The following is a 25,841-nucleotide window of genomic DNA, read 5'->3' on the forward strand; positions in this document are numbered from 1 at the left end:
TTACTATTGAAAGAGTTGATTTCCACACAATTCCAATATGCAACATTCCCATATGCTCAAATTTTTCATTAGAACTATTTGTGCAACTACAAACAAGCTATCTATCTTGTCCAGCACAGCTGGTGCTTAAAGTCTTTGATCAATAGACAGACAAATGGGACTCTAAACTGTAACAAAGCTTAAGAAAAAATAATTTTTTGAAACATAAAAGGAAAAGGAAGATAAGACTAAAAGTGTGTAGGGGGAAGAGGAGGCAGAATGACAGCAAATGTGAAAATAGGAAAAGCAGAAATTAGACGTGATGTGTTAATTATTCTTTATGCTATTATAAAATGCACTGTTTCTTCGGAACCATCATAGGTGCAAAGTCAAAACATGTTTACAGACAAATGTTAAACATAACAAGAAACATGGGGTGCACCCATTTGGCAAGAGCTGAGCCTCTGTTTTCAGTCTTCATCATCCGGAGGGATACCCAATTCCTCATCCGTCCACTGGGAAGGGTCGGGATAAGGAAAGTGACCCTAAGGACAACCAATTTAAAAAAAAGTTCAGGAATCTATACTTCACAAAACTATTAATAATCTATACTCCATACAGTTGATTAAATTTTAAAAGAAATCTTGGGGAGGAAAGTGATTTAAATAATAAACAATCCTTGATATACCCCAGGAGCAAATTCTATTACACTTCAACCATCTGATGGTCCAACTATTCTTCAATATGTTCAGAATGCGCCGCGGCCTGAATTTGAGAAGCTTGGCCATTTTGGAGCTTCCGCCTGAGCCGCCATTTGAGTATGAGTTTTGGATGGAAGGGAAGGGAAACGGAGACAACAGATTTCTGACACCCCACGTCACAACAGTCCCTGAATTGTTGTAAATCCTTTGACAACAGTGTTGTCTTGACTCCCTGACAAAACACTGTCTCAAACTGTCCTGTCGTTCCTGCTGGGACACCTGGGAGCCTCGGGTGGACTCATTCCGCTTTGATCCTGATCTAGGGCGTGTCATCGTCTCCTGCCAGACAGCCACACACAGACCTAACAGCTGACCCACAGTGAGACAAAGGTGTCTCTGTGCTGCCAGTTCACAGACACCAGGCGGCTTCTTTCTGGGGGACAAGGGCACAGAAATTCTAAGAGAAGTGGGACGCCAATCAACCTGATGCTTCTAGAACTCACTGTGTAAATCTGATTTTTCCCTATCCTTAAAAAAAAGTAACTAAATTTACTGAAATTTGAAGTATTCTGGATCAATAAGCACGGATTTCAATGGCCTAAAAGTGTAATTTCCTAGAGAATGGCATCTGTGCAAATATGATTAAAAGCTCATATGAGGCCAGTTACATGTTAGAAAGTCACCAGTAATTAATTTCCCTGCTTCAGGTGAATTAGCTCATATCCATTCCACCTCAACCTGCTGCCTTGGGCCTCTACACAGACTAGATGACATGTATCATTTAAAGGCATTTAAGGGTGAAACTTAACCTGCCGATGACCCCCTACCCAGCTTGGAAGGTAAGAGAATTAGCTTCTGTAGTCTCCCTTCCAGATACGGCCACCAATTGGCAACTGTAAGACACACAGTGCTACGTGTATATCCTTGGGTGGAAAAGGTCAGAGATGATAATGTTTCCTAAAATAAAAAGATCCCTGCATATACATAAGGACAACATACCTCCAGATAGATGAACAGGCTACAAACAGAAAAACAATCTAAGCTGTTAACAGATCTTCCCTCCCCACACCCAAAGAAGGACAGGGACTACTCTCCTGCACTTACCAGCACAGCATCTGAGTCGTGCCAGAAGCGCCAGAGAATCCAGAACCACATGGTCGCACTGAAGAACTCAGCCTGGATCACCTGGGATCTGGTCAGCTGCGGGAACTGTCTGTACCGAGGCTCGATGTGCACACCTCCGCCAGCTCTACATGACAAAACGGATGTGTGAAGCAGCTTGCTTTGTCTTCGAGCTCATCTAAAACTCTATGAGTTACAGCCAGAAACTAAACCTTTCTTTCTTTCCTCCAACACACACAAAAAAAACAGAATGATAATGGTCCCTCAAAATACTCCACTTGCATAAGCTTGCTGTAAACGTGTGCAGCGGCAAAAACTGGCCTGAATGAGAGGCTAATTATGATGTTCATTGAGTGAATATCCATACATTTTACACCAGATACGAATGTGCTGATTAGCGGGGTACTGGCCCCACATGGTTGTTAAAGGATCATGAATCTGCAGTAGGTCATTAGCTTATCCAGTGAAACAAATCAGCAAATTTTGTTCTGGAGAGCCATCTGTCTCCAAGACAAATTATGTCTTCCAAGACAAATTATGTATTAGTAACACAATCGTTATTAAAAGACCACTTTATGGAAAAGAAAACTTAGATCCTTTTTAATAAGGCAACAGCACTGAACAAAGAAACTTAAACAGTAAGTTTGAACAGGTTTTTCTGGTTTTTGTTTTTTCATTTAGATACTGTTGACAAGGTGTGGGATACCATCCATAGGACTCTACTCATTTTATTTTGTTGGATTATTATTATAGCTTGAATCTAACATAAATAATGTAAGTTGTACTTAATGGGGCTACTTTCAAGTCCTTTTCAGCAGCTATACATATACTATTACATAGAAATGGATATTGAATTTCAAAGAACGTTTCTATATAAAACATGTTCACAAATTTCATTCCAGGTAAGAATCAGCTTATAAAACAATGTTCCCTTTTGTTTGACACAGAAATGAGTATCTGTACAAAAACTTCAGTAAAATTACTTCAAAATGCACTACAGTTGTGTGAACATTAATACTTCCATGGTTCTTGATACTTATTACCTAGTACCCTTTTTATTCTCTTCTACTCTAAAAGATTACTAATATTATTTACAGTGTCTTATCACCTGTCAGACACCACACCAAGCACTTTATATATTATCATTTAATTTTCAAAACAACCTGATGAGATAGATCTATGGTTATCAGTGTTTACAAATGAGGACACTGGAGTATTACTGTTTGATGGCAAAGCGCAAGCTCTTAAATACTGCCCACAAACAACATTAATTCCATATTTATGTAAGTATCTATCAACATTTTTATTTGAAAGGTTCTATATAAAATATTAATAGTAATTAGCTATGGACGGTATAAGAAATGGGTTTTATTCTTTCTGCATGCATGTGTGTATTCATGTAAGTATGTATCCTTTTTTACAGTGACCATATATTACTTTTTTTTTCAAACATTTATTAAAGCCAGCTTCTAAACTTTAGTCAGTTTTTAGGTACTCTTTTACTAACATATAGTACTAATTTTTTGCTGAGAATATGATATTACATTTGTATGGAACTTTACAGATTACAAAGTGCTTCCATGTGCATTTATTGTTCAAGCCACCAACAACCCTCTGCACGACATGTTACTTTTAAAAGCTTCTGTCAAGCATCACTACTTTACCCTGAATTTATCAGACTGTTTCTGTATGCCAATTTTATTTGACAGTACCTATGCAGGAGCTATCTGTGCACACAGATACTACATTATATAAACAAACCATGGGGGTGGGAATTCAATATGTTAACAACAGGCTTCCTCTTTGATAGGTTTTAGATACAATCTAGTAGTAAGTGCCCATCAGTTAAACTCATTTAAAATAAGTTTTGAAAATTATAGTTTAAACCCCTTCCCAGGAACTCTCCGTATTTCATTATTGTGAGAGTTACATCTTGTTTTAACTATGAAATAAGTGGGTCATTGACTGCAAGGTATAAATCTTTTTGAACGAAGATTTGAAACACTGCAATTAGAGAAAGGATGGATGACATAATGATTGCCATGATTAAAAAATATAAAGAGTCGACAAACATCTAATTTTATGCTCCGAGAGGTTGTTAACTGCACTAAGGCAAACTAGATAGGCCTGAACATCCCTCCAAATAGAAACTACGACAGCAGATTAATTTTTTTTTTAACTTTTAATGTCATTAAATCTTGGTATGGAAGTACCAAGAGCGCAGCAGAGAGGGACACCCCCTCGTCTTCCCATGCAGGCTCAAAGGCTGCTGTTGGTGGCTCTCGATCTCTGTCCTTCTCAGGTCACACATGCCTTTTCCTTCTCTCCATCCTACGTCTGTCCCAGTTCCATATTCATAACAGACACGTGGCTTTAAGCAAGTCACTGTTTTCATTTAGCTGGGTCTCAGTTCCCTAATAACAACAGCTATTTATACAATATTTGTCTGGTCTTTATAAGGCACCAGCAAATCTGGTAAAAACACTTCAGAGATTTGTTATTCATTTACTTCCCTGGAAGTCAACATTATTATCCCAATTAAACTGGTGAGAAAACTAAGTTCTTAAGAGATCATGAAACTTTTCCAAGATGATACAGCAAGAGCGTGGCAGAGGTGAGATCTGAATAGTCTGGGGGCAGAATCCTGCTTTTAAACCACCCTCTGCAATGCCTCTTGGTAAAGTGTGGACCGTGGTCGGAAAGGCCTGGAACATCACCTGAAAAAATCCAGGGTACTGTTTTCATTCCTGCTCTTACTGGATCTCTCTGCACTCCCAGCGTGCTTTTGGTAGACCTGCCCTCCCTTGGCATCAGCACTGGACTCTCCCGTGGGTTTCTCCCGCTACATCATGGGTGACTCTGCTTTTGCTCACTCTCTTAAATTCTGGTATTGCAAAGGTAAACTCTAAAGGATACTATGGGCTTTGGGTGACAATAATCTGTCAAGGTACCCTCAGGTGGGGGATGCTGATAATGGAGCAAGCTATGCACGTGTGGCTTGGGGGGTTTATGGCAAATCTCTGTACCTTCCTCTCAATTTTTGTTTTGGAAACAGAAAACTGTTCTACAAAATATCTTTAAAAAGAAAACTTCCGACATTGCCCAAGCATCCACTTTTGGCTCTCTTCCCACCCTTCCCCACTCCATTCTCGTGCCTTGGAGCACTTATTCTCCACTCTGCAACCATAGTAATTTTTTAGAATTAAAATGTGGCCACGTGGCATCTGATTAAAACGACCGATCAGCGTCTCTGTTGGAAATCAGGCAGGCCTGTGTGTCTTAGTCGGTCAGTCGTGTCCGACTCTTTGTGACGCCCATGAACCGTAGCCCGCCAGGCTCCTCCGTCCAGAGGATTCTCCGGGCAAGAATACTAGAGTGGGTTGCCGTTCCCTTCTCCGGGGGAATCTTCCTGATCCAGGGATCGAACTCGGGTCTCCCGCATTGCGGACAGATCCTTTACTGTCTGAGCCACCAGGGAAACTAGCACAAAGCCACGCACAAGGAGCCTCTACCATTCTTTCCCTACGACCCGAGGTCTCCGGCCTCACCTTGCCTCGAGCTTGAAGCTTCAAACTATCCTGTACAGGTGACTCCCTCTGCGTGACGCCCTCGCCTCCTCAGTTCCTGTCCTTGCTTCCAGATTAACTCCAACTGTCTCCAACTGTTCAACTGATCAGCTTCCAGGGGGCAGCCTCCCTCTGGGGCCGGGACCTTCAGATACACACCTCTATCGGCTCCCCCGGGCCCGGCGTCGCGCCGTCAGACTACAAGTCCCAGCATACCTCAGGGGTGGAGGCCGCCGCAGACCAGGATAAGCCCCTGAGGCTTGGCGTCAAGGTGAGGGCGTCCCGAAGGCTAGTGCCTTCCTGTAGAAGCGGGCGAAGCCCCAACCCCAGGCAATACTCACCGACGGACGCCACCGGCTCCAGCGGCCCGCGCGCAGCGGCCTCTGAAGAGGTGGCCTCCAACGTGAGCGAAAGGCGACAGTCGCTTCAGAGCCGACATCCCAACCATCGTTAGATCGGCCGTTGCCCAGGCCGCACCGCCGCCGCACGTCCTTCCGCTGGCACCCGGCCGGTGACGTCACAGCGTCGGCCCGTCCCTCTCCCTGTGACGTAGGGAGGGGCGGGGAAGCGGTAGTTACCGCCCGGAAGGAGCATGCCAGTCCCTTCCCAGAGGTGAGGGCGTCCGGGGCCGCCGCTTGAGCGCGTGGTTCGCTCTGAGCCACCAGACTGGGCGTCGCTTTGTGGGCCTGGTGGCGCCCTGACGAAAGGTCAGGGGTGTAGACGGCCCTGGCGGAGCCCGCGGATGGGCGCTCCGCTCCTCGGCACTCCGCTCCTGGAGCCCCTCGTTGCTAAGCGGACACTGAGAAACAACGCTAACACAGCTCGCTCTTTGCTACGGGTGCTGATCTAGGCGCTGTTACCCCACCCGGACCCGCCCCTCTGCCTGCTCCTCCCGAATTAAGTACCCTTCCAGACCCTCCTAGGGTGCCAAATCCATTCTGAACCAGCCTGTCCTTCCCAAAGCTAGTCCATTGTATTCCTCCCCTGCAAAGGCTCCACGATTTCTTTAAAGCTTTCATCGTTATACGGTTGTTCTGCAAACCTGAGCTTGATAACCAACCCGCAGCCCGTGCTTTCTCAAATGTCAGCACCTAGACTGGAGGTATCAGAATCCCCTGAGGAGTCCTACCGCAGCTATTATGTGTGCAGTAGGGCCAAGGAATCTGAATTTTAGCAGGCCCCCAATATACGCGGTGCTCCCGATCCCTGGATCCTGAGCCAGCCCTGAATTCTTGGCATTTGTCTCTTAATAGTGCCTTCTATTAAGTCCTGGATGAACTCCAAACTTCCCAAACTTTGGGGAGCTGAAGAACCCCTTTCTCCAGCCTTGAGAACCCCAGCTCCAAAATTCTTAGTGTCCCCACTTATGTGTTATAGTTTTCCTAAGAATTCTCGATTTTTATAAACTTAACCTGTCAGCCTCACACCTTGGAGATTTCGACTTGAAATGGATCACCTGCCAAGCACTGAAGACTTCACACTGAGTGATAAGCATGAAAAATTGGGAATTTATGGAGAGACACATAGAACTGAATTTAGGGATTTGAGTGTACTGAATATAACTGACACTCCTCCCGTGGCAAGATATGGGCCTCCATGTGCCCAGTAGCTAGGAACCTCTCTCCCTGGAGAAAGGCTTCCTCCGGGAGACAGTGAAGGACAGGGAAGCCTGAAGTGCTGCAGTCCAAGGGATCGAAAAGAGTCAGACACGACTTAGCAAACAAACAACATACCTTTCTGCAGAACTTACTGATTGACCCTCTGGCCCTGTAGAACTCATGCCCCTCCCCACATCCACCTGCTATCCCTCCCCACCCCTACCTTCTCCTGTCCTCCTAACTTCTAAGTATATAAACTGTAGGAAAGAATGTACTGTGTTCTGGGTGCAAGTTGACTTTCCAGCTGATATGCAATAGTGTGGCTTTCTCTGGGCTACCATTCACTACTTACCTTTCCTAGTACATGTACAAACCACTAAGAGATATTCATGAATGGGGAGAGCAGGGTCTTCCATCCTTCCGAAGAGAGCTCTCTGCCCATATTATAGCGCTGCCTGCCTTGCTACTAGGAAAGAACAATGCTGTGATTCCTAGGCCACAAAAAAAAAAAAAAAAAAAAAAAAACCCAGCTTAAACAAAAGCACTCCATAGAACTTGATAGTGTGAAGATCTGGAGTTCAGCCTCAGCTCTACCAAATGATTAGCTCTGTCCATTTGGACAAGTCACTTCTCCAGGTCTCAGTGCCCTTCATCATCCATTCAAGAGAGTACCTGGCCCACAGCATGTACTCAGCAATTTTTTATTACTTTGTCAATATTTTCCTGGCTGCAAAAGCTTTTCAGGTAAACTGAAATTCACTTACCCACCCCCCACCCATCTTTCTTGCTCAATTACAAAATAAAAACTTTTAACTTTAATGCTGGCTTGTATTTAAAACAATATTGTTCTATAGACCATTTGTGGGGTCCTTAGCTCTAATATTTTGAATCACTAATTGTGATTTTTTTACTATGAAAAGTTTAGGGTCCCAATCAGTACACTATTTTGACTGTGTAACAGCAATGCGTGTTTGTGTTGCAGACATGTTCTAAAAATTCCAAGGGCAAATATCTCTGACTGCCTTTTGCAGGTTGCACAATGGCCTTCTTTTTGATTCTCAGAAAAGCAAACTGAATGAATGCATCTTAGAAGGTGAGGGAAAGGATAACAAGCCCTGACACTGTTCTTAGCTTTGACAAGCAAATCAGTTCCCCAGTCAAATTTTAACAAACTGTGAGGACAGACTCTAAATAGCCTAACTTATAGCATCTAACCCCAAATCAAAAATATATCCTGTAACTGGAAATTGAGAACACAGCAGGGTAATGAGGAAGGGGAAAAAAAAACTTGTTCACACGACTTCATTTTATTTAATTTTCTACTTTTGGTTTTGTTTTGTTTTGTTTTTCCCCTGCACTGTATGTCTCTTGGAATCTTACTTTTGCAACCAGGGATTAAACATGGACCGTAGCAGTGAAAGCACTGAGTCTTAACCACTGACTGCCAGGGAATTCCCTAATTTTCTATGTTTAAAGGTTGCTTGATCACCGTTTCCCTCTAAGTCTCCGAAAGAAGAAAGGAACTTATCTTTCCAGCAGTTTTAACACAGAAATGAACCTTGTTCTTTCTACTTTGGAGGGACTAAACTGGGATCTCCCTTCCAAGTGATGCCCCACTGCCCCTTTATCTACTTACACCCAAGAAGTAGCATTTTCTCCTTATGAAGATGAATGTATAAATCAAGTTTAGCCTTTTTTAAGATGCTTATTTTAAAAATCAGCAAATTACCTATATTAAAGCCAAGCACAGCCATTAAGAGCCATTTTGCTCTTCAGTTCAGCCTGTATTCATTTTCTGTTGCTGCTGTAACAGCTCCTGAGCTACTGAGGCCCTCGGTTCAGCAGCCCACAAGGAACTACATGAGTTAGCCTGAATTCAGAGCTACCCCAGAGGAGCCCCAAGATGCTTATAGCCGTGCAAGATTGAGCAGATCCACCAAGCTTCGCCCACATTTCTGACCTGCAGAGACTACCAAGTAACAAGAATAGTTGTATTAAACCGCTGTATTTGTGGGTAGCGTGTATGCAGTGAGAGATAACTAATGATTAAGTAGATGGAATTTATTGGCTTTCAAGAAAGGCTCAGAGGTGCTGGTGTTCGCGCAGGGAGACACCGCTCTGTGTTGGTACCCCTGTCTCTTGTCCCACAGTGCAAATGCATATGCATTTGACACAAAGGGCTGAATATCTGGCTGGTTTGCCCATGAGGAGGAAGCTGAACAGGGTTACCTGGAGCCCCCAACCCTTCACTGCCTGACTCAGATGCCCTACCCTCAAGACTTTGGAAGTGCCAACAACATCTCCACCCCTCTAAAAAAAAAAGCTGCACCAAGGGAATCTCTGTCCAATATCTAAAGATAACTTCTGTCCTCAGTTGTTCCCTAAAAGACAGGAACTTTATCCTTAAGAAAGAATGGGAGAATCTATCAGCAGGAAGGTTTGACTTTCCACTCACTGTCTAGAGCGTCTCCAAAACAAGCAGGAGAATCCACTGAGATGCAGGAGAAAACATTACTTTTAAACAAAATTAGGAAATTAAGCTTTATTAATATCCACTCTACAAACTGACCCTGGGATGCTCTATCCCTATGCAGGCCAGCCACGGGTCAGACCAGCTTTGAGAGAATGGCCCATGGGCTGGCCCAGTGCAGAGGGCCAGGCAACGGCCACCCCATTTTCCTTCACTGCTGGAGTATCACTGGGCACTACTGCGAATTTCAAGTCCTGGTTAACAGGATGTGAAAATGTTAGCCATTCAGTCGTGTCCAGCTGTCTGCAACACCATGGACAATAGCCTCCCAGGCTCCTCTGTCCATGGGGTTTCCCAGGCAAGAAGACTGGAGTGGGCTGTCATCCCCTTCTTCAGGGGATTTTCCTGATCCAGGGATCGAACCCGGGTCCCCAGTGTTGCAGGCAGATTCTTTAGAGTCTGAGCTACCAGGGAAGCCCTAACAGGAATGTACTGATTATATTATCTATTTGTTGATATTAACCAAAAGTAGCCCTGAACAATGCTCAGAAAAACCAGTATCTAAATGCTAATATGTGAGCACAGGGAAACGTTAAGATAAATAGCAGAGCTGACTCTGTTCCTATCTCTAGTATGTCACATTAACCACTGATCATTGTTTTTTTTTTTCTTTTACCTTATAATAAAATTTAGCAAGAGATTGGCAAAAAAGATTTTAAATTATCAAAAGGATAATTTGAGATACTAAATGTATCTAATCTAAATTGAGATGCTAAGTGTAAGCTCTGTCTTCAGAGATTTGCTGGTGATCATAGAACCTGTATAAATCCTATAAATAAATTATATGTGCATGTATATATAAATACACACAGCCCTTTACCAACAGGGCACATAATCAAAACATTTGGGGGGAAAAAACAAAACAAAAAAACAACACAAAATACTTGGGGGAATTCCCTGGCGGTTTAGTGGTTAGAACTCAGTGCTGAGGGCATGGGTTCAATCCTTGGTCAGGAAACTAAGATCTCGCAAGCTATGTGCCATGCTCCCCGCCCCCCCAGAATTTGGAAACCATGGGTCTACAGGATTCTGTGACATTTTATAACCTAAATATCAGAGTCTGGAAAGGACCAGGAAGACCAGCCTGATGCAGGAGTACAGAGGTTAAGAAGAGGAGAGAGAAAAACCAGAAAACAAAATAACTAAGTTTATTCATCCTCCTCCAGAGAATGTTTTCCCTGAAACAGTCTCTCTGACACCAGGCCCTGCTTCCACGACTGAGCTGTCAGGACCCTTCCTCCTTTTACTTTCCCAGGTAACCCAGACCTTTGGAAACAGATGCTTGAAACCAAACCAGGGTGAAACACAGTGGCAGGCCCTCCACAATCCCAGTTCTAGAATGTCCAAGCTGCCACACGAGAGGCTGTTGGGAGCGGCCTCCAGTTCCGAGATGAAGCCCCCTCTGCTGCCGTCAGCGGGAGGTCACTAGTTCTTTTAGGAGGAAGGGCTTTGCTGCCTCCAGGATGTCCAGTTTAGGGTCCAGTGAGCGGCCAAGCCCCTCCAACACCATGATGGCAAACACGATTGAGGCAAAGTTGCTCTCAAGCTTTACCTGAAACAGAAAAACAGGGGTTCTTTCTGAAGCCCATGGATAGATGGAGAGTATCCTGAGTAGTTATCAGGTCAACATCCACTCCTGGCATCGTGTGTCTGCCCACATGATTTTTACTATCTACGTAACATTCTTACAGATAAAGGACAGAAATGCTATAGACCTAACAGAAGCAGAAAATATTAAGAAGTGGCAAGAATACATTTCATGACCCAGAAATGTATTTTTTCTAAGAATACAATGTATGACCCAGATCTTCATGACCCAGAAAACCACGATGGTGTGATCACTCACCTAGAGTCAGATATCTTGAAATGCAAAGTCAAGTGGGCCTTAGAAAGCATCACTATGAACAAAGCTAGTGGAGGTGATGGAATTCCAATTGAGTTATTTCAAATCCTAAAAGATGCTGCTGTGAAAATGCTGCACTCAATATGCCAGCAAGTTTGGAAAACTCAGCAGTGGCCTCAGGACTGGAAAAGGTCAGGTTTCATTCCAATCCCAAAGAAAGGCAATGCCAAAGAATGTTCCCACTACCACACAATTGCATTCATCTCACATGCTAGCAAGGCTCTGCTCAAAATTCTCCAAGCCAGGCTTCAACAGTACATGAACTATGAACTTCCAGATGCTCAAGCTGGATTTAGAAAAGGCAGAGGAATCAGAGATCAAATGACCAACATCCGCTGGATCATCGAAAAAGCAAGAGAGTTCCAGAAAAACATCTACTTCTGCTTACTGACTACGGCAAAGTCTCTGACTGTGTGGATCACAACAAACTGTGGAAAATTCTTCAAGAGACGGGAATACCAGACCACCTGACTTGCTTCCTGAGAAATCTGTATGCAGGTCAAGAAGCAACAGTTAGAACTGGACATGGAACAACAAACTGATTCCAAATTGGGAAAGGTGTACATCAAGGCTAATTAACCTTATACACCCTGCTTAATTAACTTATATGCAGAGTGCATCATCAGAAACACTGGGCTGGATGAAGCACAAGCTGGAATCAAGATTGCCGGGAGAACTATCAATAACCTCAGATATGCAGATGACACCACCCTTATGGCAGAAAGCGAAGAAGAGCTAAAGAGCCTCTTGATGAAAGTGAAAGAGGGGGGTAAAGAAGTTGGCTTAAAACTCAACATTCAGAAAACTAAGATCATGGCATCTGGTCCCATCACCCCATGGCAAATAGATGGGGAAACAATGGAAACAGTGAAAGACTTTATTTTTCTGGGCTCCAAAATCACTGCACATGGTGACTGCAGCCATGAAATTAAAAGATACTTGCTCCTTGGAAGAAAAGTTATGACCAACCTAGACAGCATATTAAAAAGCAGAGATGTTACCTTGCCAACAAAGGTCCATGGCATATTAAAAAGCAGAGATGTTACCTTGCCAACAAAGGTCCATGGCATATTAAAAAGCAGAGATGTTACCTTGCCAACAAAGGTCCATCTGGTCAAAGCTATGGTTTTTCCAGTAGTCATGTATGGATGTGAGAGTTGGACTATAAAGAAAGCTGAGCACCAAAGAATTGATGCTTTTGAACTGTGGTGTTGGAGAAGACTCTTGAGAGTCCCTTGGACTGCAGGGAGATCCAACCAGTCCATCCTAAGGAAATCAGTCCTGAATATTCATTGCATGGGCTGATGCTGAAGCTGAAACTCCAATACTCTGGCCACCTGATGTGAAGCACTGACTCATTGGTAAAGACCCTGATGCTGGGAAAGATTGAAGGCAGGAGGAAAAGGGAACAACAGAGGATAAGATGGTTGGATGGCATCACTGACTCAATGGACATGAGTTCGAGTAAGCTCTGGGAGTTGGTGATAGACAGAGAAGACTGGCCTGCTGCAGTCCATGGGGTAGCAAAGAGTCGGACGTGACTGAGTGACTGAACTGAACATTCTTTTCCCTATCCAGTCAGTTTCCCCGCCATCTCATCTACTCACCCAACCCCCCCTCCCCACTAGACATAGTAAGAACAAATCTGGGGGATGCGGTGTGTACAGCTCTTCTCTAAGGGAGGTGTGTGAGTGTGTGAATGACTTAAAAGATACTGAAGTGAGAAGTTCACAGCGACACCAGAAACTGCACTTCCCTGGAGGCTCAGCAGTCAAGAGCCCGCCTGCCAGTGCAGGAGACTTGGGTTCAGTCCCTGGATCGGAAAGGTCCCCTGGAGAAGGGCATGGCTACCACTCCAGTATTCTTGCCTGGAGAATTCCACAGAGGAGCCTGGTGGGCTACAGGCCATGGCATCGCAAAGAGCCAGACACAACTTATCGACTAAACAACAACCACCACCAGAAACTATAAATCTAAATATGGGTCATGCTTCAAAATCCACAGTAGTTTTTTTGAGGCCAAGCACGTCTGGCTTTGCTCAAATACAGCAGGGTTTCTTCCCCTTTGGAGCCAGGCTAACAGTAATAATAGTTTACATGGATTACCCAGTTAATCCTCAAAAATAGTCATTGTGCCCACTCAGTAGATAAGGAAGCTAAGGCTCAGGGTGGCTGAGCGATTTGCTCAAGTCCTCTGGGTGAGGAGGAGTCTGTTTGTTTGAGGCACCAAGTCATGTCCAACTCTTTTGGGATCCCGTGGACTGTAGCCCACCAGGCTCCTCCTCTGTCCATGGGATCTCCCAGGCAAGAATACTGGAGGAGGTAGCCGTTCCCTTCTCCAGGGGATCTTCCCAAACTAGGGATTGAACTTAAGTCTCCTGCATTGACAAGAGGGTTCTTAACCACTGAGCCACCAGGCAAGTTCACATGAGGAAGAGTTGAGCCAGGATTTAAACCTAGAACAGAAATCTGCTTTCAGGTGGACAGAAGGTCAGGGAATGGAAGGATGACTCATGGGGAAATAACCTTTGATGAAAGTAAAGAGTCTTTGTCTCAGTTAAGGCCCAAAAAGTTGTCTGAGGGGTCAGATGGGCCAATCAGAAGAAAGCAGCGTGTTATGTATGCACACTCATGGTGGGAGTGTAGAATTGTGTAGACTTTGGAAAACAGTATGGAGAAAAAGCTAAAATAATAATAATAATATATGTATAAATCTATAAGAAAGTGAAGTTGCTCAGTTGTGCCCAACTCTTTGTGATATTGTGGACTGTGGCCCGCCAGGCTCCTCCATCCATGGGATTCTCCAGGCAAGGATACTGGAGTGGACTGCCATTCCTTCTCCAGGGTATCTTCCCAACCCAGGAATCAAAGCCAGGTCTCCTGCACTGCAGGCAGACACTTTACTCTCTGAGCCACCAGGGGAAGCCCTGTATAAATTTATACTTAAATTTAAAAAAACCCAACTATATCATCTAGCAATCCCAATTCTGTGTAAATATCCAAAAGAATTTGAAACCAGGATCTCAAAGAGATATTTGTTCACTGCAGCATTGTTCTTAGTAGCCAAGAGGTACAAGTGGCCCAAATGTCCATCAGAGGATGAACAAATAAAGAAAATATGGTTATGTACATACAATGGAATATTATTTAGTCTTTAAAAAGGAAATCCTGTCGTCTGCTACAACGTCCATGAACCTCAAGAACACTCCACTGAGTGAAATAAGCCAGTCACGGAAGAACAAATACCATATGATCCTACTTATAGGAGAAATCAAGAGCTATCAAAACCATGGACCTGGTGGTTGTCAGGGGCTTAGGAAAGAGAGACACGGAGTTTTTGTTCAGTAGGTATAGGGCTTTATTAGAGATCTAGAGACCTGTTACACAACGATGTAGATGCGCTTGACACTGCTGAACGGTACACTTGGAGGTGGGTAGGGGTAAACTGTAGGTTAGTTTTTAACCATAATTTAAAATTTTTAAATCATTTTAAATTAAGTGCCTGGTGAAATATTTGAAGAGGATGGCTATACTTGGCCTTCTCTCTGCTCTCCCGTCCTGGGAATCACAGTGACAACAGCAAACATCTAAAGCACTGGTAACTGTTGTGTCCCACGCAGTGTGTGAGGAAGGCTGCGTACCAGTGGGAGCCCCAAGGCTAAAGAACAAAGTCACGGGAAGCGGGGCTCCCTGGTTGGGCGGCCTTGGGGGCCAGGGAGAGTTGTTTGGTGCCAGCCTCGAGGAATGTTGGGATTAAATCAGATACTAATAGATGTTATCCAACTGAATCAGGTGGATAGAGGGAGGTCACAGCACACTGATCACCGAGTCACAGCCTCATCTGGCCCTCCTGGCAGCCCCGAGGCCTTGGAGAGGCTGCCCAGGTCAGAGCTGTCTATAAGCCTCACCCTCCAGCACCCTGTCCTGAGCAAATGAACTTCCAGGAGTATGTGTTCATTCCCAGTTGTCTCTAAGCCAGCCCCCAGCAATGATGAAAGCTTTCCCTAATTCTAACATGAGATTTAAGTCGTTTTTAAAATAGAACTTGTCAAAACTCTTGGAAAGCATAAAGTTTCCCCCCCCCCCAAATCCCACCAATGTAGGGTTACAACATGATCAAAGGAAAACCTTGCTGGATGTCAGGGAGTAGAAACAGCACTCTTAGCAGAGGGATCGGTGTACAGAACGTTTCCAGAAAAGATCTCCCATAAGAGAAGAACCTGCCACAACCCTGAGGCCACGTGCCTTCCCCACAGACCTCCCTCCTGCCTGACCAGAGTGCAAGCTCCCCACCCAGGCCTCACCTTGTGAGTCATCAGCAACTTAAAGACATTCGAGAGAAGGCTGGAAACTTGAAGCTGGAAAACAGAACAAAGAGCCTGAGAGTAACAGGGAACTACTTCTCTCCCTTACCTGCCCCTCACCCACATCCACATCCACAACCCCCCCGCTCCACACCCACACCCACCCCAGTGATCAGAAATGGACTGCCTGACAAATCCCCAAAAGGACTACATTCACACAAGCCCAACTTCCATCTCATGACTGAGTTCAAAGGCCCCTCCCCCCCCAGGAGAACCAGCCTGGAGGCCTCTACCCCAGCATGCCCGGCACACACAGAAATCACATTGGAATAAATAAGACAGGCAGTGCCAAGGGCCAGCTGCCGCTCCTCATTGCCACCTCTTGTTCTGACTCGATCCGGCCAGAGTGGACTTGGGAATGAACTTGGGAAGAAAAGTCAGCTTTGTTAGAACTGTGTGCAGAATTCAAAGTGGGCTCCGCTTCAGGTAAGGGCTTCCCTGGTGGCTCAGATGGTAAAGAATCTGCCTGCAATGCGGGAGTTCGATCCCTGGGTCTGGGAAGTTCTCCTGGAGAAGGGAACGGCAACCTACTCCAGTATTCTTGCCTGGAGAATCCCCTGGACAGAGAAGCCTGGCGGGCTACAGTCCATGGGGGTTGCAAAAAGTCGGACACGGGTGAGCAACTAAAACTTTCACTTTTCTGCTTCAGGTCTAAAGGACGTGAACACTAGGTGAGTCCTTTGTCTGCTCAGGGGCCTCCGAGCTCCCTCCCCCACCCCATGCTCAGCTGAGCTCCGTGTAGATGAAGCTGCAGGACAGCTACACCTGGGTCTGCACAGGTGAGCAGTATCACATACATCACCCCCGCCCCGCGGCAACCACCCAGGAGAGCCCGGTCAAGGAGCCACTCTTGAGAGCTGGAGATTTCAGTGGGCCTCCTTACCCCTGGAGGATGTGAGCAGAGGAAAAGGCCCTCCAGTGGCCTGCTCACCTTTTCCAGGGTGATGGTGTTCTTCCTGGCCTGGGTCACCAGCCGGGCCATCTCAGCCTTAAATCCCTCCACGTCCTCGCACTCGCTGGCCCGGGCGTGATGCAGGATGAGCTCAGCCACCCTTTGGCCCTGGAAGATGGAAAAGGAAAAAACATGCTAGAATCAAGAGGACCTAACCCTGGATTCTCTGCCCAAGTGTCTTCATATCTAGTTCTTTCCCCCCCAGTTTCTCTACCCTCCTGCTTTTGCACCCCCCTACATCCACTTTTTTTACCTCGCTGCCTTCCAATAATACCTGGTCGTCAATCAAAGCCTTTTGATGCTTCTCTCCTTGGCGAGGCCCCACCCGTGCTCAGCACAATCAGAGGCAGCTGTGTGGTCTCCTTTGTCTCCGAGGCCACACAGGCCCAGTGGCCGAGCCAGGGCCACTGCTCACGCTCCTCAAGGCACTGCCTGCCAACCAACCGGCCTGGCCCAAAGGCCTGCCTCCGGGACAGACTAGTCATACTCTCCTTGAGGGCGGTCTTCCTGCCCGAGCAGAATTCCCCACGCACAGCCTGCTGGCTCTTCCTCCACCCAGGATGCTCCAAGGTCTTCCCTTGGACATGGCCCAGGAGCCAAGCTTTTCCTCCTTGACTGTGACCTCCTTCCTCTGCCCAAACCCGTGCAGAGGAGCACCTCCCAGCCCCCACCCACCACTGCGCCTCGATGTTTAACCTTGGCCCGGGGGACACTCTCAAACTGGCTCAGACTCAAGCCTCTGGTCTATCCACCACCACCCCTACTCCACCCCAGAAGCCTCCTAAGCAGGGGCTTCTCTCAATTTTGCCCTTTTTTCCCAGGTTTTTTTTCCCCCAAAATTTATTTATTTAGCTGCATCAGATCTTATTTATGGCATGTGGGACCTTTAGTTATGGCATGCAAACTTCTAGTCCCGGCATGTGGAATCTACTTCCCTGACCAGGGATCGAACCCAGGCCCTCTGCACTGGGATCACGGACTACCAGGGAAGCCTGTCCAGCTCGTCTTTCCCGGGGTCTTTCCTGCTGGAGAATTCACTGTCACCCTTGACGTGGCACTTTAGGGTGACTCCCACAGAGGTTTCGCTGAGTCCCTTTTCCTAAGCAGTAATTCTCAACCACAGGAGCCCCTCCGAGGCGTGGGATGAGAGTTGAAAACCAGTCGTCTCCCCATCCCAGGTGACTTCCCACACAGGGAGAGTAAGTTCCCTGAGCCGCTGCTTCTTTCCAGCCCCACCTTCTCAGAGCAGATGGCATGCACTTGGGGCCACTATTATTGTCAAGAAGCTAGCATTTCCAAAGCCCAACTGTATAGTGACTGAGGACGGAAGAGAAACCACCAGAACATCACTTGAGAAGGAGGCACTGCTTCCCATCATCCTAAACCATGAGCTGCCAGGAACAAGACTGTTTTGTCTACGGACCCTCGGTGGCTTCATCTCCTGGGCTTCTCTTCCTCCTCTCTCGGGAGCACCCTTGGCAAATGCCGGCATTAACAAGAATGACAAACCCTGCGGAACCCCGTGGTTAAAAAAAAAAAAAAAAAAACTCGGCCCCAACCCCCCGAGGGCCCGGCGGGCCTCACCTGGCCCATGGCCACGGCCATGAAGACAGCCCGGAAGTTCCTCAGGTCAGCGGCCTGCAGCTCGGCCACGATGCCGGCGTCCAGTAGCACCAGGCGCAGCGGGCAGCGGGCCGGCGACACGGCCACCGCCAGCGCCTCGCAGACGTCCACCTGCTGCAGACGCGCCTCTGGGCCCTGGGCGAGACCGTCAGCGCCCTGGACGAGGATGTTCCCGGGGTGAAGGTCCGCGTGGACGAAGTTGTCCACAAATATCTGCGGAGAGACCACAGCTACTCCAGGCTGAGTCAACCTCACTATCCCACCTCCACCAGGCCACGTGTGGAAAAGCTTCCAGGGTGACGGCGAGTTCCCAGAGATCCAGGACAAGGCAGGGAGGCGGGCGCGCTCCCCGCCATGAGCTCACCATCTTCAGGAGCATGTTGATCCCCAGCCGAGCAATCTTCCTCTTCACGTCCAGGGGAATCCCTGCGTGCTGGTAACTGGACACGGGCACACTCTCCTGTGAGGAAGACGGGGTGAGAACTGCTTCAGCAGCACAGCCGCGACTGCCCAGCTCCTCATCCTCCCAGGGACACACAGGTACTGCCTTCCCTCTGACTGGGAAGTGACCCAAAGAGTTTTTCCTTTCCTAGAACACCTGTGAATCCGTCACCCACAAGTGAGTTGTAACCGAAATTTACACTTCCCTTCTGTAATACATCTCAACAAGTCCATAGGTTTCCCCAGGGAGGAAACCCACTGACTGCCGCCCACAGGTAAGAGAGGCAGTGAGGTCAGGATGAGCTTGTTTCTAGTCAAGAATCAGCCAACAGGGACACGAAGGAGCTCTGCGACCTCACTGGAGGAGAAAGAAAAGGAAGAGAGAAGCAAGGGGAGCTGCTCCATAGGCACTTGAGACAGGTTGGTTATTTAATTGTCAAACCAGCCTGTTGAGATAGATCTTGTAATCCTTAATTAACAAATTAAAGAACTAAAGCCCAGAGAGTTTAAGTAACTTGCTCAAAGTCACACAGCTAGTAACAGTGGGTCATTCAGGCCACTCCTCTGGGTCGCGTTACCATCTTTGCAAAGGAAGCTGAACCAGAAGACAGCTGAGGCCATGAGGCGCTTCCTCTGTGCATACTCCGTGTGCAGGGCACTTTGCATTCAATGTGTCATCACCTCCTACGAGGCAGGAGGTAACTGAAGCCACCCAGCAAAAATTGGGTTGGCCAAAAAAGTCATTCCGATTTTTGTAACAGCATACGGAAAAACCTGAATCAAATACAATTGGCAGAGCAGACTTCCAGCAAGTCTGAGGGCAGGGCCAGGCTCTTCCCGCCTTGCTACCCTACCGCCCACCCTCAGGTGGATTCAAACCCCTCTCAGACTCAAGCCTTCCTGTGGAGCAGAGATAAAAGGCAAATGGCTAGGGGAAGCTCTCATTCTTACTTCGTATGTCTCCACCAGAACATCCTTGGTGACGAAGGGACGCAGAGGCGTGGGGAACTTGACGGAGTTCACATTTAGGAAGTTGCACTGGAAGAGTTCGAGATTCCGAGCCTCGTACCGCAGGTCGATCTACAGGCAAGTGGAGAGAAGAGGTGAGGGAGGGGCTAGCCTGGGCCAGGGACAGCAACACTGAAGCCCCCAAGAGCTGGCAGAGCCCGAGACTCACCTGCCTGCACCAGCTAACCTCCTGCAGAGCTCCCAGGACACCTGAGGGTGAAGGCCGCCCCGGAAGTCCCGATCCCCCATCCCTCCCCACCACGTGACTCCAAGCTGCAGACAGCAGACACACTGGAGAACTTAGCAGATTTCACATTCACCCCGCCCCCAAGGGTCCCTGCAGAGGATTCCTTCTCTCACCCTGCACACCCATGGGACACCCGCTGCCATCAGCTCTGTAGCCCTCACCACGCTGTTCCATCCCAAGGTGACTCGAAACCAGTCACCTGAACCCCAGCAGAGGTGTCTTAGTTGGGCTCCCTGTCCCCCAGCTCCCCTCTCTACAATCCATCTGCTGGTGCCCCCCACCACCGCCTGCAGGATAGAGTCTGCATTGGTTAGGAAGACGTCCAAGGTGGGTCATGGTCTGGGCCCAGCTTCTTCCTCCAGCTCCATCTCTTGTGATACAGCCTCCTCCTTTTACAGCCCCAAACTCCAGCTGCACCCAATCTGTAGAGCGGGAGTATCCCAGCCCACCTAACACTTCCCCTCTGAGTGCCTTCTGTACTCCACCTGACTGGAATGTTCTTCCCCCATTGGGTCTAACTGCAGACACTCTCCTTTCAAGATTCCACTCAAGCCTCGGGAACCTGGACCCGCAGGGTGGAATGACCACTTCAGCTAAGCCCAGCTGAAGCCGTAAGAACTCCTATTGGAACTGGCACTTGTGCTGCAAATATTTCACATCAGCCCTCCTCCTCCTAGTACATACTTCTTGGGACCAATCAGGAGGGCACATTTGCCCAGCCAGGACTGGGTCCCACCATCAGAGGAGATTCAGGGAACCCAACTTGTTTTCTTTCATCAGATCCTAACAGAGTTTTTAATACTTGTTGTGTGAATTTATAAATGAACATACATCCCTCTACATACACCCAGACTCTAAGCTTTCAAGCCAGGCAGCATTATGGACCATTGAGAGCTACAGCTGGCAGGAAGAGTTGATTTTTGAGGCAAAATGGGGTGAGTTATGGAGCTATAGAGGTCTGAACTTGAAGTGATGGCATCTCACAGTGCTTATCAGACTTCTTGAAGCAGAACTGAAGTTCAGGTGGGTGGTGGAACTGAGAGTATTAACACCAAGATGGGTGTTGGAACAGCAGCTATTTTTCTGTTTTAATTTTCTTTTATTATCAAAAGTAGACACCTCCATATCATAAAGCAAAGCTTTCTAAACGTGAAAATGCATCTCTGGGGCTTAAAACCCTAAGTCAGATGACATAAATGAAGATTGGGCACACGGCCTCTGAAAACCTGTCAATTTCTGTGCCAACCACCAGGAAGCCAGCACAGATGGCTCCTTGGAGCCCTCAGTAACTCCAGAGTGTCTACTGAGTCTGGCTACTTAAACAGGTGTCCCAAAGGCCCTGGACAGGGCCCTTGTCTACTCATTAAACCCCAGAAACAAAGGAAAACAAAGGCACAGTGTGTGACTTCGCTGATTCTTCTTCTCCTCCTGGAGTGCGGCCATTGATTGCAGCACAGATAATGCTCTTTTCGACCAGACTCATTTCGTTTGCAGCCCAGGCTCTATGCAAGACTGCCTTCCCCAAGTTCCCTCAAAGTTACACTGGGCCTGACATGTAGCCTAGGAAGAAGTGAGGTTCATCATTTCCAGGCCTGGCCACAGAATCCTTTACATGACCCTTCATGGTCTCTCTCCCCATTCCATACTGACCCCAGATGACTAATTTTGGAGGAAACTGGGTCCCTGAATAACTATGGAATAGAGCTCCCACCTGCTCCCTCAGTTTACCTGCATTGAACTTCCATAGAATAGCAAGAAATAACCTTGCTGCCTTAACTCACTGAGGTTTGGATATTCTGTTATATCAGCTAGCATCACCTATCCTGACTAACATTCTACATTAGCCATGGCGCCCTGAGAAAAATGCTCATCCATTCAGCATTTACGAAGCAGCTGCTAACAGCAAAAACTGTTGTGTGCTATTTACGAGCATCACCTATCCTGACTAACATTCTACATTAGCCATGGTGCCCTGAGAAAAATGCTCATCCAGTCAGCATTTATGAAGCAGCTGCTAACAGCAAAAACTGTTGTGTGCTATTTACAACTGAGAGAAGGCAAATTCACCTGTTGCACCATGAGCTTCTCAAATTCCTCCACGATCTCAGGCAAGCTGAGCCACTTGATTCCTGGCAAAAGTGCAAGGACCCGGCTGCCCATCTTCATCAGCAGCAGGTCCATCTGCACCTGAGCGAGCAGGCCAGGGTGCAACACCTGCCAAAAGAGGAACAGTGAGACAGAGGAGGGATCAATCAGGTGGGCACATTTGCCTAGCCAGGGCTGGGTCCCAACATCAAAAGAGATCTAGGGGACTTCCCTGGCAATTCAGCAGTTAGGACTCCATGCTTCCAATGCAGGGGGTGCAGGTTCTATCTCTGGTTGAGAAATGAAGATCACACATGCCTTGTGGTGCAGCCAACGTCCCCCCAACCACCCCCCACAGAAAGAGGACAATCAGCTGGCTGAGGGGAAGCAGTTCCAACACCCATTCCTTTGTGCCTTCCTGAGGGGACAGAAGGGCAGCTCCCCTGAGCAGCACTCAGCTTTGCTGGGAAGAATAGGTTGGCTTCCCTTCCAAATACACTGAGTTTAGATCAGCAGCTCCCAAACATCAGCAAGCATAAAAGGCCAATATGGGCTGCTTGGTAAAGTGTGGACCTGCAGCCTCCTCCAAGACCTACTGAATCAGACTGGCTGGGAGGCAGGGTGGAAATCTGCATTTTACTGAGTGTCCAGGTAACTGAGTCAGGTAGTCCTAAGCCTGCAATATACTGCTCTAGTCACAGGACTCCAGAGGTGAGATGGAAAGAGCTCTGGGTTTCAAAAACTCCAGTTCTGCAACTCATCCCCTGTATGAAACTGGACCGGCCACTCAACCTCTTCTCAGCTTCCTGTTTCATCATTTAAAACACGCAGATAACAGCCTCTACCTCCACCACAAATCCTTTTCAGAATAAAGTGGAATGTAAATAAACACGTAAGAAAAACTAGTACAGGGACTTCTTGGCGGTCCAGTGGCTAAGACTCTGGGCTCCCAATGCAGGGGGCCCAGGTTCAACCCTTGGTGGGAGAAGGAGATCCCACGTGCCACAGCTAAGAACCAGCACAGCCAAATAAATAAGCAAAAAAAATTTTTTAAAGCCTACCTCAGGCACCTCATACAGATTAAATAAATGGGACACATTTCCTGGTATACAGCAGGCATCTACTCCTTTAGTCTCCCACAGCAAAGGGAAACTTCAAGATACTTTGGACAGGTGTTTCCTAAACATGCCTGATGTTGCGACTCATTTGCAGCATTTATAAAAAAGCCAGGTGGGACTCTCCCCTTGGAAATTAGGATTCAGCCTTGGAAATTAGGTGCCTCAGTGAGGCACCCTTGGGAGGGATTTTTCTGTGAGGGTGAGAGCACCAGGGTATTGGCTACTAGCATCCGCTAGTTCTCCTGGGGGTGTTCGGATCAGGGATGGAAAGGTGTGGAGAGGAGGATGATGGAGCTGGGCAGGGGTGACTGGAAATGAAGAGAAGGAAGCTGATGTTGTTAAAATGAACGCTGCCCTCTTGGACTCGCCATAGCACACCTAACCTAGTCTGTCTCCCATTTATCCCGACCCCAGAGCCAAGAGGTGAGCTGGATGGATGATGGGTCCTCCCCCCGCAGAGACAGCCAACTCCAGAGCCTCTTCATCTTCCTTTTTCAGGCCATTCGCATCACTCTCCTTCAAGCCAAGAAATCAAACAGCTTGCGTGTCACAGGTACTCAGAAAATGGTCAAGCTGAAAGAAATCAACGGAAGGCAAAGTGGGGTAATTTGCAAAGGGGTGTATCCTGACCTGGGTAGCTCCGTGGAGTTGGTGAGGAGGTTTTAGAGATGGGAGGGCCTGGCTGCAAACATCAGAACACTTACTTTCACGGCCACGGGGACGAGGTGATCTGGCTCCTGTTCACTGGTGGGCCCTGAAGCCTGAGACAAGGATGCATTGGATCCAACCAGGTCCGCTTTAGGGAAGAGCAGCCTTTCTACAAATGACTGGTCGGCAAGACTCTCTTGAGGCCTGCCCGCCTTCCCCAGGCGTCCAGGGAGCTCGTCCAGCCCCCCACCTGCCCCAGTTTCCAAGGAGAGCTGCAGTCTAGAGGCCGTGGCCAGTCTCTGGATGCTGTCCTTCTCCAGGAAGGCAGGATTGGCACGCGCTTTGTACACTTGGGCCACGCAGCCAGAACCCACTGGCTCCTGCTTCTCAAAGCAGAGGACCCTCCCCCAGTCCTCCCCAAAGGCCTGGCGCAGGAAGTCTTCGGTGTGAGTCCAAGGATGGGGCGACACCTGGACGTGCAGCCTGGAGAACTGGGCGCAGAACGCCTCTGAGAAGAGATCCCGCCGGGTGCTGGCCCACTGGCCCAGTTTGATGTAGGTGGGGCCCGAGGTCTCGGTGGCTTTCAGAAGCAGGTGGAGCCAGAGACTGGAGACACTGGGAGCCAGGTAGGTGAGGGGATAGAGTAGGAGGAGGGGGAAGAATTTCACCAAGAGAGCCCCTGCTCTGAGCCAGATGCGCACGTGCAGGAGGAGCCAGCCCAGCCGCCCCTCCGGAGGGACTCTCTCCAGCGGCCCATTTTCAGCCAGGTCACTCCAACTGGTCTTCTGCCGATGTACGCTCTCCGGAGACCCCTCGCCAATGTCCTCATAGGTGGAGACGAGTTTGGGCAAAGTGCCAAGCAGAAGCCAACAGAGTCTAGCCTTGCGACAGCCCTCAGAGGGTCTCAGAAGGCCGAGTTCCTTTCTGAGCGCAAAACCTCTCAAGTGCGCCAAGCAGACCCTGAGAGAGAAGCGCCAGGGGGTCACCATCCTCTCCCAGAGGTCACGGCCTCAGCTGCCTGCCTCCACTTAAGGAGGGCCCATCTATGTTCCTTCTTTTCGCAAGGCGGACATGAGTCCGGGCCTCCGCTGAGTATTCCGCTAAAGAGCGGGGCAGCAGCGAGATGAAGGGGGCGCTCAGACCTGGCCGGCCGTGTGCAGTCCCCAGGACAGGGACGTGACCTGCGCGAGGTGGCCGCGCGGGCGGAGACCGAGCCCGGCGACTGCAGGGTCACCGCGCACGCCCGCCGGCGCCAGAGTGCACCCGCCGAGGGCCAGGACGCAGCGGGGCTGCGCGGAGGGGCGCGAGGGGGACCGATCGGAGGGCCGCGGTGCGGAGAGCCTGGTGGGGGTGAGGAAGAACCAGATAAGGCGAGGGGTGGAGAGCTGGGGCCGCGGGCGGGGGCAGCGCGAACGGCCGAGGACCAGGGCGCGAGCGCGCGGTGGGGAGGAGTCGGGTGGGGGCTCCAGAGAGCCGAGGTCCCAAGGGCACTGGAGGTCTGGGCGCCAGGGGCAGGGAAGGAGAGCGGAGGGTCGCGGAGCGGAGGACCGGGGATCGGGACTAGTGGGGTCGGGGGTCGGAGGACCGGGAATCGGGCCTGGGGGCACCGGGGAGCTGGGATCCCGACGCCCAGGCCGCGCAACGCGCGTCTTCCGGGACCGCCCGCCCACCGGCTCGGGAACCGCCCCTTTAAAGCGAACGCGACCCAGACTCCGGCTGAGACTCACCCGGCCCTCGGGTCCTGGGGCCCCACAAGTAGAATTAACCCCAAACGTGCCCTCCACATCCGGTCTCTCCACTGTGCGTCTGTCTCTCCAATGACATGGTAGCTTTCCTTACAAAGAGCGTGGAAACGCGGGGACGCTGGGTAAATTGACAGCCGTTTCCAGAACTCAGGTCTGGTTTTCCATTGAGCGGGACCAGGAGGGTGGTGGGAGGAGTGGGGTGGGGGGGGTGT

General features: G+C 48.5%; 2 protein-coding genes across 2 annotated transcripts; both read right to left on the reverse strand.

Moving 5' to 3' along the window:
- Positions 1 to 299: 299 nt before the first annotated feature.
- NDUFB2 (NADH:ubiquinone oxidoreductase subunit B2) lies at positions 300 to 5,890 on the reverse strand. The gene is made up of 3 exons (XM_020899406.2): positions 5,710 to 5,890; positions 1,785 to 1,929; positions 300 to 524 (listed from the first exon to the last, which is right to left on the reverse strand). The coding sequence occupies exons 1-3, from the start codon at positions 5,814 to 5,816 to the stop codon at positions 450 to 452; spliced, it is 327 nt and encodes a 108-aa protein (XP_020755065.1). The 5' UTR covers positions 5,817 to 5,890; the 3' UTR covers positions 300 to 449.
- Positions 5,891 to 10,626: 4,736 nt separating this feature from the next.
- On the reverse strand, positions 10,627 to 25,513 carry ADCK2 (aarF domain containing kinase 2). Its single transcript, XM_020899407.2, has 8 exons — positions 23,941 to 25,513; positions 22,101 to 22,247; positions 19,730 to 19,858; positions 18,702 to 18,797; positions 18,299 to 18,550; positions 16,694 to 16,822; positions 15,703 to 15,756; positions 10,627 to 11,048 (listed from the first exon to the last, which is right to left on the reverse strand). The coding sequence occupies exons 1-8, from the start codon at positions 24,871 to 24,873 to the stop codon at positions 10,908 to 10,910; spliced, it is 1,881 nt and encodes a 626-aa protein (XP_020755066.2). The 5' UTR covers positions 24,874 to 25,513; the 3' UTR covers positions 10,627 to 10,907.
- Between the last annotated feature and the right edge of the window lie 328 nt (positions 25,514 to 25,841).

Source organism: Odocoileus virginianus, chromosome 1 (genome assembly GCF_023699985.2).
Source record: "Odocoileus virginianus isolate 20LAN1187 ecotype Illinois chromosome 1, Ovbor_1.2, whole genome shotgun sequence".
Classification (NCBI taxonomy): Eukaryota; Metazoa; Chordata; class Mammalia; order Artiodactyla; family Cervidae; genus Odocoileus; species Odocoileus virginianus.